The 18477-nt window shown below is 37.4% G+C and overlaps 1 protein-coding gene across 3 annotated transcripts in view; it reads right to left on the reverse strand.

Annotated features, from left to right (window-relative positions):
• The window catches only part of LOC150083673 (serine/threonine-protein phosphatase 2B catalytic subunit 2-like), a 341700-nt gene that overhangs the window by 110704 nt on the left and 212519 nt on the right, over positions 1-18477 (reverse strand). For all 3 annotated transcript variants that reach the window (XM_090378116.1, XM_090378115.1, XM_090378114.1), the window contains exon 9: positions 8676-8801. In XM_090378116.1, coding sequence (XP_090234242.1) covers positions 8676-8801 — 126 coding nt within the window. The remainder of the gene's footprint in view (positions 1-8675; positions 8802-18477) is intronic.

An 18477-nucleotide genomic window follows, 5' to 3' on the forward strand; every position in this document is an offset into this window, starting at 1 on the left:
GGGGAGCAATGTCGAGGCTACGTTATGTCAAGGATCTGTGTATATTCTTACCACGTGTATGCCATATCCAAAAATTTCATTACTTCACACAGCATGTCCCACCCACTTTTTCTTACCTTTGAATACACCATGAATTGTCAAACTAATAGAGCACACTTATCTGCGAAAAGATCTAAACCTCCCAAGCACTTCCTAATTCATTTCACAAATATACGCGGTCTCAATTCTAATCTCAACGATGTCCATTTCCACTTGCAGTCTGCCAAACCCCGTGTACTTTTTCTGACAGAATCTCTGTTATCGGTTGATTCGACTACTGCTCATCTCAGATGCCCTAATTATTCGCTGTATGATTCTTTTTGCCTCAAAAGGTGGTACTTGTGCATATGTCCGTTCTGATATTCCCTGTCAGAGACTTGGCAATTTGGAATCTCCTCTCTTTCATCTTCTCTGGTTTAAAATCTCTCTACCTCATTGTGTCAAATTCATCTGTTGTCTCTACCGTTCTCCCAACTCCACTAATCACTTGGAGCTCTTTGACTTCCTCTCTTTGCAACTTGAATTTCTCCAGTCCAACTTTCCTAACAGTGAAATAATTTTCCTTGGTGATTTTAATGTTCACAACTCCAGCTGGCTTCTGTTTTCTAGTCACACCGACCCAGCAGGTCGAGATGCTGAGGCTTTTGCAATTACTAATGACCTAGCACAGATTGTTCATTTACCTACAAGAATACCGGACAATCCTAATCATACAGCCAATACGCTTGATCTTTTTCTCTTTTTCAACAACCCTTCTAAGTACACGGTCGAAGTGAGAGGTCCTTTAGGCACTTCAGATCACAACTTGGTGATTGTCTCTACTCCAATGGAACCTTTATCTCATGGCTATTCCCAACCACGTCTTGTTTGGCATTACAAGAATGCAAAATGGGATGACCTGCAAGACTTCTTTTCTTTTTTTCCTTGGTCGGATTACTGTTTCAAAACTTCTGATGTCAACGTTTGCTCAGATCGTGTCAGTGAAATTATTCTTGCAGGAATGGAATCCCTTATCCCACACTCCACTTTAAAATCTCGTCCTTTATCTAAACCTTGGTTTTCCAATAAATGTGCTAAGGCTGTCCAAGAAAAGAATGTTGCATATCGTAATTGGCTTGTTTCTAATTCTTCAGTTTCATTTTCTGCCTACACCAAAGCTCGCAACAATTGTAAAGCAGTTATTGATCAGTCCAAACTAGAGTTTGAACAGGCTAAGAGTAGAAAACTTGCTTCTTGCCCTAATGGTTGTCGAGCATTCTGGTCTCTTGCCAAAGCTATCGGCTGCAACTTTTGCCTATCTTTGCTCCCACCACTGTTCCAAACCAGATGGTTCTGTTGCCACTTCAGCCAAGGATAAAGCTGACCTGCTAGCATCCCATTTTTCTTCCAGCTCATGTATTAATGATCTTGGTAAAACACCTCTCACCATTCCCAACATGCTCCATTCAATGCCTCCTGTGGTCTTCCGTCAAAAGGATATCAGAAGGATTTTGATGAATCATGATGCTAAGAAAGCTCCAGGTCCTGATGGTATTTCTCCACTTGTTCTCAAAACCTGTGCTCCTGAACTTACTCCTATTCTTTGCCGCCTTTTTTTTCACTTTCTTATTCCAAAGGTGTTTTTCCTTCTGCTTGGAAATTTGCTCATATCCAGCCAGTTCCTAAAAAGGGTGACAAATCCCTCCCATCCAATTATCGTCCCATTGCAATTACTTCTACTCTTTCTAAAGTAATGGAGAAATCAATTAACCGCCAACTTTTAAACTACCTAGAAACCCTCCGTCTGATCAAGGATCACCAGTATGGATTCAGTGTCGATCTACTGGTGATATTCTAGCTTATGTTGCCCGTTTATGGACTAATTCAATGGAAAGGGTCAATGAAACACAAGTAGTTGCTCTTGACATCTCAAAGGCGTTCGATCGTGTTTGGCATAAAGGTCTTCTAAACAAGCTTCCATCTTATGGTTTGCCAACTGTTTTTGTAATTGGTTATCCAGTTTTCTCTCTGATTGCTCGCTGATTGTGATGGTAGATGGCTCTCTGTCTTCTAACTTCTCCACTAATGCCGGTGTCCCTCAAGGTTCAGTTCTTTCCTCCACTCTTTTCCTCTTGTATATTAATGACCTTCTTCCATTGACTGGAAATCCTATCCTTAGTTTTGCCGATGATAGCACATTGCATTCCACTTTCAATTTTGAGAAACCTTGTCCTGCTCAATCAGCTTCAACTTCTCGAAAATCTGCTACCAATTCCTTAAATGCCGATCTTCAGGTAATTCTTCAGTGGGGCAAAGACAACTTAGTGATTTCAACCCTTCTAAAACTAAGTCTTGTCTTATATCTCGCAAAAGGGATTCTTCTGCTCCTATGCTTATCTTTAGTGACACTCCAATTTCTAGGCAAAATGATATATCTCTTTTGGAGATTACCCTGACTTCTAATCTCTCTTGGCACAAGCACATTACAAATATTGCTTCCTCTGCATCTAAAAAACTTGGTTTTCTCTTTCACTCTTGGCGTTACTTTTCTTCCAAACAGCTGCTCACTCTGTATAAATCGCAAATCCGCCCTGCCGTGGAATATGTTCCCACATCTGGGGTGGTGCCCCCAAAACCTCTCTCAGGCTTCTTGATTCCATTCAAAAGAGGGCAGTTAGGTTAATTAATGATTCATCTCTAACAGAGTCTCTCCACTCGCTTTCTCATAGACATACTATTTCTGCTGCATGCCTCTTCTACAAATACCTCCATGGGCACTGTTCTTCTAAAATGGCTTCTATAATTCCCGCTCTCTCTTTCAAAACAGTCCGAACACGTGCCGCCATCAGCCAACATCCATTTACTGTCCAACTTCAAACCCACAGAACCAACATTTTATCTTCCTCATTTATTCATTCAACTGCCGTTTTCTGGAAATACGTATTTCCTGAAAATTACAATCTACAGAAGTTCAAGTCCAATGTCAACAAATATCTTCTTTCGTCTTCTCAACCTCCAACCCAAGCACAGTACTAAGTACTACAGGTTCTAATACCTCTCATGTTTGGGGTTCACATAAAAAAAAAAAAAAAAGTACAACATCTACAGAAAGGATAGGAAGGGAGGAGGAGGGGTTATGCTATTAGTTAAGAAACACATAAAATCCAAGGAAGTGAAGCCAGTCGACATCGCTGGACAGTGTAGTGTCGAGTCAGTTTAGTGTGACATAAGCATTGGGAGATCAAAATTGAGAGCAGGAGTGTGCTATAGGCCTAATGACTCTGATGAGTATAAAAAGAAACTGTACAGGGAAATAGAGTGAGCCAGTACATCAGAGAGTCTTATAATGGGGGATTTTAATTTCCCAGATATTTACTGGAATTTGTGGGTTGGTCACACACACTAGCAAGGCTTTTGTGGATTTATTGGATGATTGTTTTCTACATCAGCATGTTCGGGAGGCAACTAGAGGGAGTAATACTCTTGATTTGATTATCAGTAGTGATTCTTCATGCATTAAGAATCTGCAGATAAAGGAACCACTAGGTGGCAGTGATCACAGTGTGCTGAAGTGAGATTTACTCAAAGAGGTAACTACCATCAGGGGTAAAGGGAAGGGTTATTGCTTTCGTAAAGGCGACTACGATGGTCTGAGACAGTATTTAAATACTATACACTGGGACCAACTGATGATGTTACCAACAGCAAATTCAAAATGGGAAGCATTCAAAGAACTTATCTTGGAAGCTACTAGGCTTTACATACCAACTAAGAAATATTGTTCAAGGTTTAGGCCTAAATGGATGTCACATGAACTAATGAGACATATGGCAGAGAAGAAAAATGCATGGGATATATATAAATTAACATGTGACACAGAAGCCTATGATAGATATAAGTTGATCTGTAACCAAGTTACAAAGGAGGTTAGGCAGGCAAAGGCAGATTACGAGAAATCTTTGGCAAGGGATGCAAAGAAAAACAGCAAAGAGTTCTTATGTAAACTCTAGAAGGATGGGGACAGATTGGTCCACTCGATATCGATGGTTGAACTATTGAGAATCCTGCTCAGGTAGCTAACAAACTAAATGAATATTTTGCATTGACATTCACACATGAGGAGTAATTCAGAGAGGGGAATGCCAGAGGTGTATTCAACTCTGGCAGTAAGGCAGATAATCTTATAATAACTGAGAGTAAAGTAGAGGAGAAATTGTTGAAGATAAACACAAGAAAGGCGCCTGGGGTGGACGGGATCTATCCAATTATATTAAAGGAGGGAGCAAAGGAAGTAAGCAAACCCTTGCCATAACTATGAGAGCTTCCTTGGACTCAGGGGAGGTACCCATAGTCTGGAGATGTGCAAATGTGACCCCAATTCACAAAGGAGGATCAAAGGCTGACATCAGTAATCATAGACCTGTGAGTTTAACTTCTGTTCCAGGAAAATTAATGGAGCCACTGGTTAAAGAAGCACTGCAGGATCATCTAGACAAGACTTCAGTTATAGCTTGGACACAGCATGGTTTTGTTAAGGGGAAGTCTTGCTTGACCAATTTGATTGGATACTATGATGCAGTCACAAAAGAACTGGATGCAGGGAATAACTTTGATATTATATACTTGGATCTTAGAAAGGCTTTATTACTGTTGCACATGGGAGACTGCTGCACAAATTGCTGCTATGGATAAAGGGGTGGTTGAGGGGGAGAAGACAGAGTGGTAATCAATGGACATTGCTCATCGGGGACTAATGTTATTAGTGGAGTTCCTCAGGTTTCAGTGTTGGGTCCATTATTGTTTTCTGTATTTATAAATAATATTGATGGTATATCAAGCTTAATGTTCAAGTTTGCAGATGATGCAAAGGTTCGCAGGGTTGTTAAGGACACTACTGACGCTATGCTGCTGCAACAGGTTCTGGAAAGGTTGAGCAGATGGGCTGAGGGGTGGCAAATGGAGCTTAACATTGACAAATGAAAAGTACTACATATGGGAAACAGCAACCCCAGAGCAACATATCAACTCTGTGGTACTACACTGACAGTGGTAGAGAATGAAAAGGACCTGGGGGTAATTGTGCAGGCAGAGATGAAGTTCTCTGAGCAGTGCAGACATGCTGCAAGAGTAGCTCATGGTGTCTTGTCAATGATACACGGGAATTTTTCTAGCAGGGATAAGGAGGTGATTATTCCCTTGTATAAGGCAATGGTCAGGCCACACCTTGAGTACTGTATACAGGTCTGGAGGCCTCATTTCAAGAAGGATGTAGAGCTGCTGGAATGAGTACAGAGAAGGGCAACAAGATTAGTGAATGGAACAAAGGGTTGCTCTTATGAAGAAAGGCTTAAGTTTTGCAAATTAAAGTGTCTGGAGAGTAGGCACCGACGAGGTGATCTGATAGAGGTGTATAAAGCCTTGAATGGTTTGAGCATGCTCAATGCTGATGGGATTCTTCCTCTTGCTCAGAATAATCACCTGAGAGGGCATAAATTCAAATTGAGGAAAGACAGATGTGCGGAAATTTGCCTTTAGCCAGCAGGTAGTTGGTTGGTGGAACAGACTTCCATCCCTTGTTGTGGAAGTTGATAGCCTAAATAAATTTAAGGCTCAGCCGGACAGGTATTTTGAATGAACGGAGGGGTGAAGTGGAAGTTTTTTTTTGTTTTTTTTTGGCTGATGCTGCATAAGTTTGCTTTCTTGCATCATATGCCTCTACTAATGCTAATTTCAGCACCTGGGATACTGTTGACAGCCAATTTTACCAGTGATAGCACATAGAAAGCCCTTTCTAGGACAGAGCAACAGCTACACTTTTTTTTTCTTGGTGTCAACTGAACATATGGAGCCATGCTTAAACCTCTACAAAACAGGATACTAATGCGCATGTATACCCTTCCAACACCGTATTTATAGAAACGCCTGATGCAATACCTTGCAATTACTGTCTGATGCAATAGAAGTGTTATCTGATGTAATAGTTTTGCTTTGCGACAAACAATATCTTATACGTTTCACTACAAATGTTACTTTTTTTTAAAGTGATGCAGTTTTTTGTCCACCACTGTAGCTAGATGTGCTACCATACACCTATGGGACTTTACCCTTTGGTGTATTTAATTTGTTAAATAATCAGCGGAAAGAGGAAACAGATATGGCTTGATAGTATAATTACCTGTAATTGCCGACCATCATTCTGAGATATGCCCTGCACACTGATTATTATCTTCTGGGAAAAAGGAGTAACCATCAGAGCTACTTACAGGTTAACTGATGGTTAAAGCATTGGATGGCTCTAATTCAAGAGCATTACAATCTTCCACGTAGGTGCATATAAAAGGAAACAGGTGAACTTTTTTTTAGTTTGTAAGAGGAACAAGAATGAATGTTCAACTTTGGATCTTTCTCTCTCATCAATTATGCTCTACCAAAAAACACTTCCTCTGAAAAAACTGTTAGGTGGAGATCATTCCTGATGAAATGCTACTGTAGTTTTTCCATAGATATCACAATAACACAAAAAAACAAAACAAATAAATAAATAAACAAAGCCAAATGAGGTATTAATCAAACTGACTGCCATTAATCAATTTGCATGGATTGAATCGTCTATTTCTGTCATTCATGATGAACAGGTTTGACACAACTATACATTCCACTTTTGATAATGTTCTTCAATTTAAAAACATAAGTACTAAATCAAGTCAACAAATCTTTTAAATTAACACTATTTGGAACTAATGATCAGTTTTGTTAAATATAAATCATTTTGTAAAACCTGAAACAGCAAATAATGCTTTATGCGGGAATAAAGTAATTTATTAAGATATAATAAAAATAACTGCTGAAAGAGCTTATAATTTTAAAGACATAGCAAAATTTTTTAACAAAGAGGATATATATACTAACAGAATTCAAGTTATACCGTGGGGGGGGGGGGGCAAAAATGGCCATACATTTTGCTTAAGTGAAACTGGCGAACCCTTTTTTAGGGGTTTTTGTATAAACAGAAAGGTTACACAAGTGTTACTTGATCTGACCTGGTGAGTTTACTTGCATCCAAACTAGGCTGTTGCAAGAAAGCCCTGCAGCAGTGACTGCTATTTCCTTACTGTGTGCTATTATGCCCTTTAACTCTTAAGTTAGTACCAAATTATTTCAGTAAATTCAAAGACAGAATGATTCCCCCCCCCCCCCCAAAAAAAAAACTATTTTTGGCAATGGTCCAGTAACCCAAGGCATGTGGATCAGTGGGTGACCCAACCGCAAGTTGATTTATCCACTGATTAAATGCCAAATGAAAATTAACTTAAAAAAAAAGAAAGTTAATACTAAAAAATAATAAAATGAGTAAAAATTAGTACATGAATGCTATTCTTAAAGCACCCAAATATTTTAATGTAAATTTATGGCAGATTGCCAAAAATAGTGTTTATGGAAAAAAAACAAAAAAAAAAACATTTTTTAAAGATATAATAAAAATAACTGCTCATACATTTTGGTTAAGAGTAGCACTCCCAACTCATGAAGAGTTTTAGTTTAGTTTTTTTTTAGTTCAGGTAATAAACTAATAAAAAAACTAAACAGTTGCAACCTTGCAAAAACAGTTGTGAAAATTCAAGCTGGTTCAATAATTCACAGCCCATGTTCATTTGAGTTTTGACTTAATTTTATTTATAACTGCTAGTTAGTCTGATTTATAAATGTGGAAAATTAAAGAAAATAAATAAGAATATAAAGTAAACTGAAGGTTTTGTATCATACCTTTATTAAAAATCCAATGCACAAAACCAAATAAGTAATTTTTAAGTATATTTAGGGAAAAAATTCAAGTTAAAGTTACTAATGCCAAGTCAATTAGTCTTGGCAAGGGCTGCATTACATAAACAGTTTCCTCCCACCAAGTAACTTGAGTCTCTCAACCAACCAAAGATTCAACTGACCACAGAAAATGCACAATTTACAGACACAATATACTCATGCTTCACAGCCTTAGCTGCTCTGTCTGGTGCAAACACATAAGTTGATGACAGTAAAAATAAAGAACATAAAATAATTTCAAACCCAGTAATTAATTCAAAAAAGTCAAGCTCGTTCAATAATTCAGTCTGTGTTATTTCAATTTTGACTTCAGTCAGTTTTATTTCTCCAAATAAATTTTAAGGTCCAGTCTTCTGAAGTGAGGTTATGGATCAAGGCCCATGTAGCTGTCCCCTTAAGTCAGCACTGATACTAGATGCTATTATCACAGCACAATAATGCTGGGCTACAACAGTAATCAAAAATGGAAGCTACTGCAAAGATGGGAAGGACTATTCTTCCTAATCTTGCAAATGGCACAGGTCTTAGTCCCAATGACTTATCTGTTTAGGTCCCTTAAGGATGTTTTACAGTGGCACTGTTTTGAATCTTTGCTTTGATTCTTGCATCAATGGCTACATGAACAAGATAACACTTACTTTCACAACAACACAATGCGACTACTTCCTACTGTTACAAGTTTATTGGACTGTAACAGAGAATGTGTCGAAAAATAAGTGTAGAGATATTTTCATATATTTAACTTACTATTACTGCCCGTATATTTTATACAATTATGAACCTACAGCAAAAAGAGAATGAAATCAAATAGAGTCAAAGAACAGAACAGAACTCACCTTTCTCTCCCACAAATGGTAGTGACCATGTAAAGACATCCATAAAATTGGGTAACCAATAAGGATGAGGAGAACAATTGAACTGGCGAATATTCATAACGTTATTTTCATATTTCAAGACTGCAGCTATATAAAGGTTAAGCACATAAAAGAGAATAATCAGTGAAACTCAGAAAAAAAAATTAAAGATACCAATGCTAATACAAAATAATAATATGGGAAAAATTACCAAATCCTTGACACTGCACTTCATTAAGTTTAAAAGCAGGATTTTTAATTTAGAAAATGCAAAGCCCTCACTTGAAATTTCATCAGCAATAGTAATTTCTTCACGTAATGAAATTTTGAGCTATGTATTATATAAATAATATTTCATACAAACACTGTTTTCAGAATATAAAATGTTTAATCAACAAGATTACAAATTAGGAATACAGAAATATATATCATTGTGATATACAAGGTGTCTATAAATTTTTCCCCTGATTATGAAGCTTGATTAAAATTTTATTGTAATAGGTATTGTAAAATGGTTTGTTGTACTTAATAAAGCAACTCAAAGAATTTCTTATCATACAACTACTTCAGTAGCCCTCCACATGGGCATCTTTGGTAGCACATAGGATATCAAGTCAGAAGCCAATTTCATTTCAAGTGTTTTGAAGCATTTCGTGAGAAGTGGAAGGTACTGCCTGTTTAATCTCGTCTATTAACTCTGTGATGTTAACTTTTTTTGCATACACCTTGTCCTTTATGCAACCCCATACAAAGAAATCCATAGGTGTGATATCTGAATAATGAGGAAGGACATGGAATGGGCTCGTCCTTGCCGATCCATTAGTTAGGAAATTTTTTATTGAAGAAATCACGGACATGTAAGCTGCAGTGTGATGGTGCCCCATCTTGCTGATAGAACACATGCATGGCTGCATATCTTCCAGCATACTGAGGTGCTGCACACAATTTGCATATCTAGGTAATTTGCAGAGTTTGGTGTTTTTGTAGAGGCAAAAATGGCCCTGTCATCTGGTTGAAGGTCAAAGTGCACTACATGTTTACTTTGGGGCTATCATGCTCGTGTTCAAACTGAGTGGAGATTTTCAGATCCCCACATGAGACAATTGTGTCTATTAACTTTACCATGCAGGTGGAATGTCACTTCATCACTGAAAACAACATTTTCCAGAAATTGCTCAACTTTGTCTATACAGCTGAGAAAGAGAACAGCAAATTCCTCTAATGCCGCTTGTTGTGAGGCTTAATTTCCTGGATGATTTGAACTTTTTAAGCATAAACTTTCAATCTCTTATGAACCTTGCTACCCTGTGCATTGTTGCTTGTAGTATTTGCAACTGCAGGCTAGCTTGGTGGACCAATTTTGTACAGCTTTGGGTAAGCACTTCCTGAATTTTCTTATCTGCAGATACAATGTGTTTACCTGTGCAGTGTGCTGTTCCTCTTTGGTGTAGCACACTGAACCAGAAAGGAGGAGGTAAGCTGTACTGTTGCAATGCTTGCTGGGATCAAGGTTGCCAACTGCATGAGAAAAAAACTCACTGAGTTGTTTTGATAACCACAGCAAACCATTTTAAGATACCTATTACAATAAAATTTTAATCGAGCTTCATAATCCAGTGAATAATTTATAGATACCCAGTATATTTCTGTCATAAACACCACAGTCACAAGTAATAAAAGTTGTTAATGAGATCGTAGTATAAGTTCTTGTAACAGCATTTAATGCACAGTACTCTTAAATATCAATTAAACAACTTAGATACTTGTGATAAGGCTGTTAACTTCATTTGTAAAAGTTAATGTTAAATATACCCATAAGTAACCACAATGGACAATACAGCAGCTCCATACATAATGGCTGAAGGAATTTATAGTCACTGAAATGGCTTTGAGAATTGAATCTACTGTGGAAAAATTACTCAGTAATGCAGCACTCCAGTAGCAAGATGAGCTTAAACAAATTTTCATTGCAACCTTAATGGGGACAACCTTAAGAAAATCATTATTTGTGATTTCTCTTAAAAGTTGCCGATGCAATCACTGTCAAATTAACTATATGTGGACACGCATTACCATTCAGCAGAATGATTCCCTTAGACAGTTTCACAGGCCTTTTCTTGCTGTATGTACATCATGAGAAACAAGCTGCTAAATATTGAGCATTAACTGTTGCATGCTATATTTATTAAGATCTAAGCATTTAATGCAATTTAATTGATTCAATTAAATTGCATTAAAGCAATTTAATCAATCAACCCTTCTGAATCCCAAAAAGATGTGCACAATGATCTTGCCAGCTGAAAGCTATGTCATGAATTTTCTGGATAGTGAGGATTCTTTGTGATGGCACCCCACATGGACCTCTCTGATTCTGTAATGCAGTAGTATACCTGTGTCTCACCACAAGTCATTCTTTCCTCCAGAAATACATTTCCCTCCAGTTCAAATGTTTGACAGCAACACATTTCTTCTTGCTGAATATCAGCATTTTTGAGGTCCAACATGTGCACACTTTCTTGAACAAGTCCATGAATAACTGGCTCCACACTCTTGATGCTTATGCACCCTGTCAATGCAATTATCACGCACTATAATTTGCCTGTTTTCCAAAATTGGCTCTGATACAACAATTATTCATGACAGCTGTCAGTTGCACATGAGCATGAAGTTAAGTTGTTAACTTCTTCACAGTTTTTGGAAAACTAGATGAACCAATTATACATTTGCTTCACTTGGTTTCTTTCTCCTTTAACAGAAATTTGATGATACTATACTGTTCTGCACTTGGCATGATAGCCTGATACCACCTTTGACTGCTTCTAAAGTGTGTGAATGGAAGGTACAGATATGTATTGTTATTTGTTTTTTTTTTAGGAGCATTAGCAACTAAGGCCATATTGCTCCGGGAATATGCAGTGGTCATTCCCTGACCTTTCCGCATTCTGTGGTCACGGGCTCGAACCCCGGTCTAATCAAGAAGCGTGTGCTACGCACTGCTGCTCCTGCCCACCTGGCTACAGAGGCGCCTACAGATACGTATAAGGGAAAGTATTGTTCCCACCATCTGCCATTAACCCGGCAGTGTTAGTGCCACATTGGTAGCAAAGACAGTGGCAGGCACCTGAAAAAGTGCCCATTTTCTTTTTAAATTTGGGAAAGATTTTGGATTTTTTAAATTCTGCTTGAACACTGACCATATTTCATTTTTCCTTAATGGATTGATGCTTATTGTTAATATGAAAAATATTAAAATTTTTAAAACATGAAGTGTGCTTTACACCATTTATTTTCAGATAAAGCAAAATAAAAAAAAAAAAAAAAACCATTAATTTTGCTAAAATTGTATTAGATATAAAATAAAAACAATCAGTTTCTTAGTCTCTTCCACTCTTAAATAACCCCCCCCCCCATTAAATGCATGAAATTTCAAACAACAAATGCACATATATTCTGCTTATTATGTAAATAAATATTATTAAAAAACATTATGTACATTCGATACTATTAATTCCTTCTATTTTCGGGGTCACTTCAAACTTTATCTCAAATTTGGTACCCTTTGTAGCATGCAAAACTGTAAACTGTGTATGTTCCTTCCTGCAGAGTAACAGCCATTTTGAGACAATACAGAGTTTTGTGTTACCACCTTTATGCTGTGAAAATAATAATAAATCTTTCAAAAAGGACTAGGGTAAGATTGTAGATGTTTATAGATCTAGTGGACGAGAGAAAAACAAGTAACCTGACATGTTAAACAAACAAAGCATTGGCACTTGTCCAGTATCATACCATGCTTCGTTCAAAATCCATAATAGGTTCTCATACCCAATTTCTTTACAAAAACTGTAAGAAAATATTTCAGAATTTTAATCATTTTAATTAATATGGGAACATTAGTTTTGAAGGGCACCAGTGAGGCAGCCCATCACAATCACTGGATTAAAAGTGTTTTGTTGTTCTAGCGTGCACACACACGCACATGGAAAAAAATGGAGAGTTTCAGGACAACAACTCATTCTTGTAATTCACACACCTGAGGAGGTTCCCTAAAAAGTTCACTTATACTCTTGGACCCTATCCAAAAGACAGCAATCAGGTTAATTCATGATGCATATATTAACTACTTAGCATTCATTCACAATTTAATACTGAACTCACAGAACAAATTTTTTTCTCTTTCTCATTTATTCCTCCTACTTCTTTTTCCTGGAATAGGCTTCCTTCTTATGTATTTTATGAAAATTATAATCTATAGAAATTCAAGTCCTACATCAACAAGTATCTCCAATACCTCCAATCTTTGTTATCATATATATATATGTAAAAACGCATTTAAGGTAGTACTTGTTAGTGTGCCTGTTTTTGTTAAATCTTAAGTACTGGAAAGCTCTGCTAGATTGAGGAAATATTAAACAATTAAATTTGTCAAGAAGAATAATTTTTAGTTAATCAAGTTCTTGGGGTAAGCCTCAGCTACCAGACGGATCACAGGTGGCAGATAGCGAATGGCTATAGTAGGTGGGTTAGCAGCGAATAACCAATAAGCAGTCCCGGACTGAGGCAGCAGGGAGATAACAGAGTGTGGAGGGATGAACTGTGGCAGGTTCATTCTTTTTTAAATGCCATAATAACTCAATGACATCTCTGTGTCAAAGAGAGGAAACGCTGCCTTATATGCACTGCCAACTTGCTGTCTTGAAAGAAGAGCTGTTGAATCAGCAAAGACTAGAAGGTAACCTCAACTCAAATCCCTGGTCTCTCAGGTTGAGGCATCGAGCCAGCACTTGGAAAAACACTTTACCACTAAAAATACCATTGTTACAAAGAAGCCAGATGGGCTTAAAGGAAAATGACCTATGCACGGAAAAAAGAAGTTTATATTGGTACATGGAATGTTTGCAGAAGCTCACATAAGACACAACAGATAGTTGAAGAAGCTAAAGAGATGCACCTTGATATACTTGTTATGACCAAAACAAAGAAAAAAGGAAAAGGAAATGAACAGATTGGAGATTATGCTCATTACTAGAGTGGAGTTGAAAAATCAAGAGCCAAAGCAGGTGTTTTAGTGGGTAAGAGACTAGAAGGATTTGTTAAGCACTATGATTAAATTAATGAAAGATGCATCAAAATCATTATCAACATACATGGCCAGGAAGTGGTTTTGTTGGGCATACATGCACCTGTAGATGATGCGCCTGATGTTGAAAAGGGCAAGTTTTACCATATGCTTTATGAACAACTGGATTTTGAGAAGAATCAACAAATAGTTTTGACAGGAGATCTAAATGGACGGGTAGGATAAAAAAAAAAAAAAAAATGATGACGAAGTGGGACGCTTTGGTGAGGAGGTGAATGACAATGGTGAGAGGCTTATCAATCTCTGCAAACAGCACCATCTAAAAATTCTTAACACCTTTTTTTTTTTCAACACAAAAATATCCATAGATATACATGGGAGCAACCATCCCTCCAACAGAAATTGATCATAGACCATATAATTTTTTTCCAGAAGTTAGACTGGACAATAAAAGATAGCAGGGTAATGGGTAATGAGAGGTACCAACTGTGGTTCAGATCATTGAAAAATATATCTGCAATCACCAGGTAATGGTGATTGCAGATATATATTTCAAAATACCAGAAGCGTCAAATGAGACCTAATACTATAATTCATGACAATAGGGTAATGCAGGAAAATATTACCTATAAAGTGAAACTACTATCTCAAACAGCATTTAAGATCTTTACCAGAGAAGCTTTCAGTACCATCTGTCTCACAAAATTAAAACTGCCATACATAAGGCAGCTAACAAAGCACTAGGCCAAATGGATAACAAATATAAACAACAGTATTTGTGGAACGAGGAGTTAGCTGGGTTGGTGAAAGAAAACAAAAGAACCTATAACAAATGGTAAATGAATAGAAATCAGGAAAATAGAGAAGAGAGCAAAAGGTGTAACAGAGCAGTTAAACAGAAAACTGCTGAATCCAAGAATGCGGCATGGGAGAAAAGATGCCAGGAAATTGACAGCTTGTTAGGAGGAACGCAATCATCTGAAGCTTGGCAGAGCTTGAGAAAGATGAAAACAAATGAATCTCAATCAAATATAAACTTTATTGATATGCCAACAAGGGAAAGTCATTATAATAACCTCCTTAACAAAAGATAATCTCAATATCAGAACATAATTACCTGATACACAATATCAGAAAATATTACTCCTGCCACCAGTGGATAAAGCAAAGACAGAAATTACAAAACATCAAGTACAGTCACAGTTCTGCTATAACATGAATTTTAGCAATGCGAATCTGCTCCAACACGACTGATATATTAGGGAACAATACGAGTAGAATGTGATTTTCGCGTCGGCTCATGTGCGATTTCATCTACAAGCAACACAGAGTGAATGCAAAACCTAGCATCGAGCTAAATGTAGTGAGATGCGCAGCAATACATACAAGTTTACGAAGCTTAAAAAATGTCAAATGTGTGAGAGCCATAGTTCCCATTTACTAAATTATTCAGGGGTGCCGACAGGATATTTTGAAAGGTAATGCAAAAAAACCCTGCCCTACAGTAGAACGCAGATTATCCGAACCACCTCACTCCCCCCCCCCACCCAATTACAGTATCTCCTTTTAGTGCACTGGTTGTCATGCTGAAATATTACTCCTGCCGCTTGATACATTTGTTTCCGATTACTGTATTTATTTGAAGGTATAGTATAGAAATAGTCTTAATTTGTCATTACAGGAGTTAAAAATCAAATGTTGGCTTTAGCTACTGTGTGGACGCAGGATAGTCTCCTGTGACCTTGTTGCGTCATTGTCTGTTGTACCCTTGTCCGCTGTGAGCGCCAGAGTATGGTGGGGAGGGGGGGCAGTAAGCTTTCACTCAGTCTGCTGTGAGCCACTACAGTGTGAGGTTATTTCAGGCATTTTGATTCTAATCACTCAATGTTCGAGTTTTTGTTTGTGGCTATTTCAAAGTGAAATGTGTCATTTTGCTTTTTAATTTTAATACTGCTGCTCCTTTGTGTTAATAACGGCATCTATAGGCAAAAGAAACCGCAATGCGTTGTCAATAGAAGACAAGATTAATATACTGGAAAAGGGTGAAACCGGTGTATCTCTTGCTAACGTTAAAGTTGGTAACGCAACCATATCTGACATAAAGAACAGAAAAAATTAAATTTTGAAGTTTACTTCAAAGTTAGACAATGAACATGGCTCTAAAAAAAGGAAATTTATGAAAAAAAGCTAGCGATGAGAAATTAGAAGATGCTGTTTATTTATGGTTTCTACAAAAGAGAAATCAAGGCAAACCTATTTCTGGACCTCTGTTACGTGAAAAGGCATTATAATTGAATCAAAATTTTAAAAGCCCATCTGAATTTAAAGAGAGTACATACAGCAGGATGGCTGAAAAATTTCAAATCTTGCCACGGTATAAGGGAACTTGAAATTCAAGGAGAAGCTTTATCAGGTGATGTCCCAGAAGCATAAGCTTTTAAAGTCTTTTCTGAAAATGGCAGAGGAAAAAGGTTTTCCAAGGATGACGTTTACAATGCAGATGAAACTGGTCTTAATTGGAAGTCACTCCCTCGTAAATGGCTGCTCCTTGTTTCAAAGTTAACAAACAGCGTGTTGCAGTTATGGTATGTGCAAATGCAAGTGGACAGCATGTTTTACCATTGTTGGTGATCGGGAAATTCAAGATGCTTTAAAAGGTGTAAAGTGCCTACCAGTACGATATAAAGGACAAAAAAATGATTGGATGAATTCCTTTGGATTGGTTTACCCAAAATTTTATTCAAAGTGTGAAGAAGCATTGAAAAAATGAGGGTAAAGCTGTTAAAGTTTTGTTTATTATTGATAATGCACCATCCCACCCTCCGCTTGAAAAAATGAATTCAATTGACAAGAACTTCATTGTCAGGCTTTTAACCACCAAATGTTACAGCCCTACTGCAGCCAATGGATCAAGGTGTTATAGAAAAACTAATAAAATGTACAAAAAACAAGTCTTGCATCGCTTGCTGCTACTATAGGGAGATGAAGAGAGCATGGTTGAGTTTTCAAAGAAGCTCAAGGATTGTTGCTATGTTAGCAGATGCCTGGAACATGTTGTCGGAGAGAAATCTGAAAAGGCATGGCATAAACTTTGGGGTGCTGCCAAAGAGACGGTCACACATGTGCAAGATTTGAATGAAGACATAAGTGAGATTGTAACTTTATTTCAGGCAAGATGATGCAGAGGCATGGTTAAACAACGTTTCTGATGATCCTGGTTATTATACTTTAACCTAAGATGAAATTGCTGCATTAGTCCAGAATGAAGAATATGCTGACTTTAACCAAGGTGATTCTGATGAAGAAGAGAGTCCACTCACGTGGAGGCCTTCCCTGGCTAGAAACTGCAATGGCATGGTGTGAGCAACTACCTAAATGCAGTTCTACGGAGATATTGCTATTAAAGAGGATGAGAGACCTCGCCATGAAAAAAAAAAATCTTGCATGATTCAAAGAAAAATTCAAGATTACATATTTTAAAAAATAAACCTTCCCAAGATTCATTATAAGCGCTGTTGTTTTTAATGTGCAAAATACCATAATGTGAAGATTTTTATGAACACATGTACTGTGTTATAGCAGAACTGATGTACTAGACTGCACAAAGTTAACAAAGAACAAAAAATCTTCAGGCCCTGGGAACATAGCGATTGAACTTATTAAATATGGACCACCAAGTTTAATTGATCTCACTGTACAGCTGTTCAACAAATGTGTACAGCTAAGAGAAACAATGAAGGAATGGAAAATTAGCTATATATTACTATTTAGCTATTTAGAGCCATTTATAAAAAAGGAAATAGGCAGGAAAGGAATTATTGAATTATGGAATCAATTCCAAGAAAGGAATTATGGAAAGCCCTACAACTGATGTCAATTGATCCAGAACTTGTTGAACTAATTACGGAATTATATGATAATAACATTAGCATTAGTAGAGGCATACAATGCAAAAAAGCAAGCTTATGCAGAATCAGCCAAAAAAAAAAAAAAAAAAACCCATTTCACCCCTCCATTCGTTTCAAATGCTTGTCCAGCTCAGCCTTAAATTTATTTAGGTAATCAACTTCCACAACAAAAGATGGAAGTCTGTTCCACCAATCAACTACCCACTGGCTAAAGGCAAATTTCCACACATTTATTCTACAACTGTCTTTCCTCAATTTGGATCTGTGGCCCCTCAGGTTCTTAATCTGAGCAAGAGGAAGAATCCCATCAGCATTCAGCTTACTCAACCCATTAAAGGCCTTATACACCTCAATCAGATCGCCTCACAGGTGCCTACTCTCCAGGTGCTGCAATTTGCAGAACTTTGGTAAGAGCACCCCTTTGTCCCCCCCCCCCAATCTTGTTTCCCTTCTTTGTACTCATTCTAGCAACTCTACATCCTTCCTAAAATGTGGCCTCCAGATCTGTATAACAGTACTCAAGGTAAGGTCTGACCACTGCCTTATACATTCCCTTATACAAGGGAATAATCACATCCTTTTCTCTGCTAGGCAAGGATGTAGCTTATTACCTTTATTGTTTAATGTTTTCTAGGAATGTGCTTTGCAAGAATGGAAAAAGAGCTGTTGTGGACTGTGCCGATGGTCAGGTCATCATAGCACAAAAAGCTTATGATTTGGAATACATGTTAAGAAAACTGCATTTTGCATATAACCAATGGGGCCTCAATATCAATTTCACAAAAACAGAATTCCT

The sequence above is a fragment of the Mastigoproctus giganteus genome, chromosome 7, assembly GCF_048544385.1.
Source record: "Mastigoproctus giganteus isolate SK-2022 chromosome 7, ASM4854438v1, whole genome shotgun sequence".
In the NCBI taxonomy this organism is placed as follows: Eukaryota; Metazoa; Arthropoda; class Arachnida; order Uropygi; family Thelyphonidae; genus Mastigoproctus; species Mastigoproctus giganteus.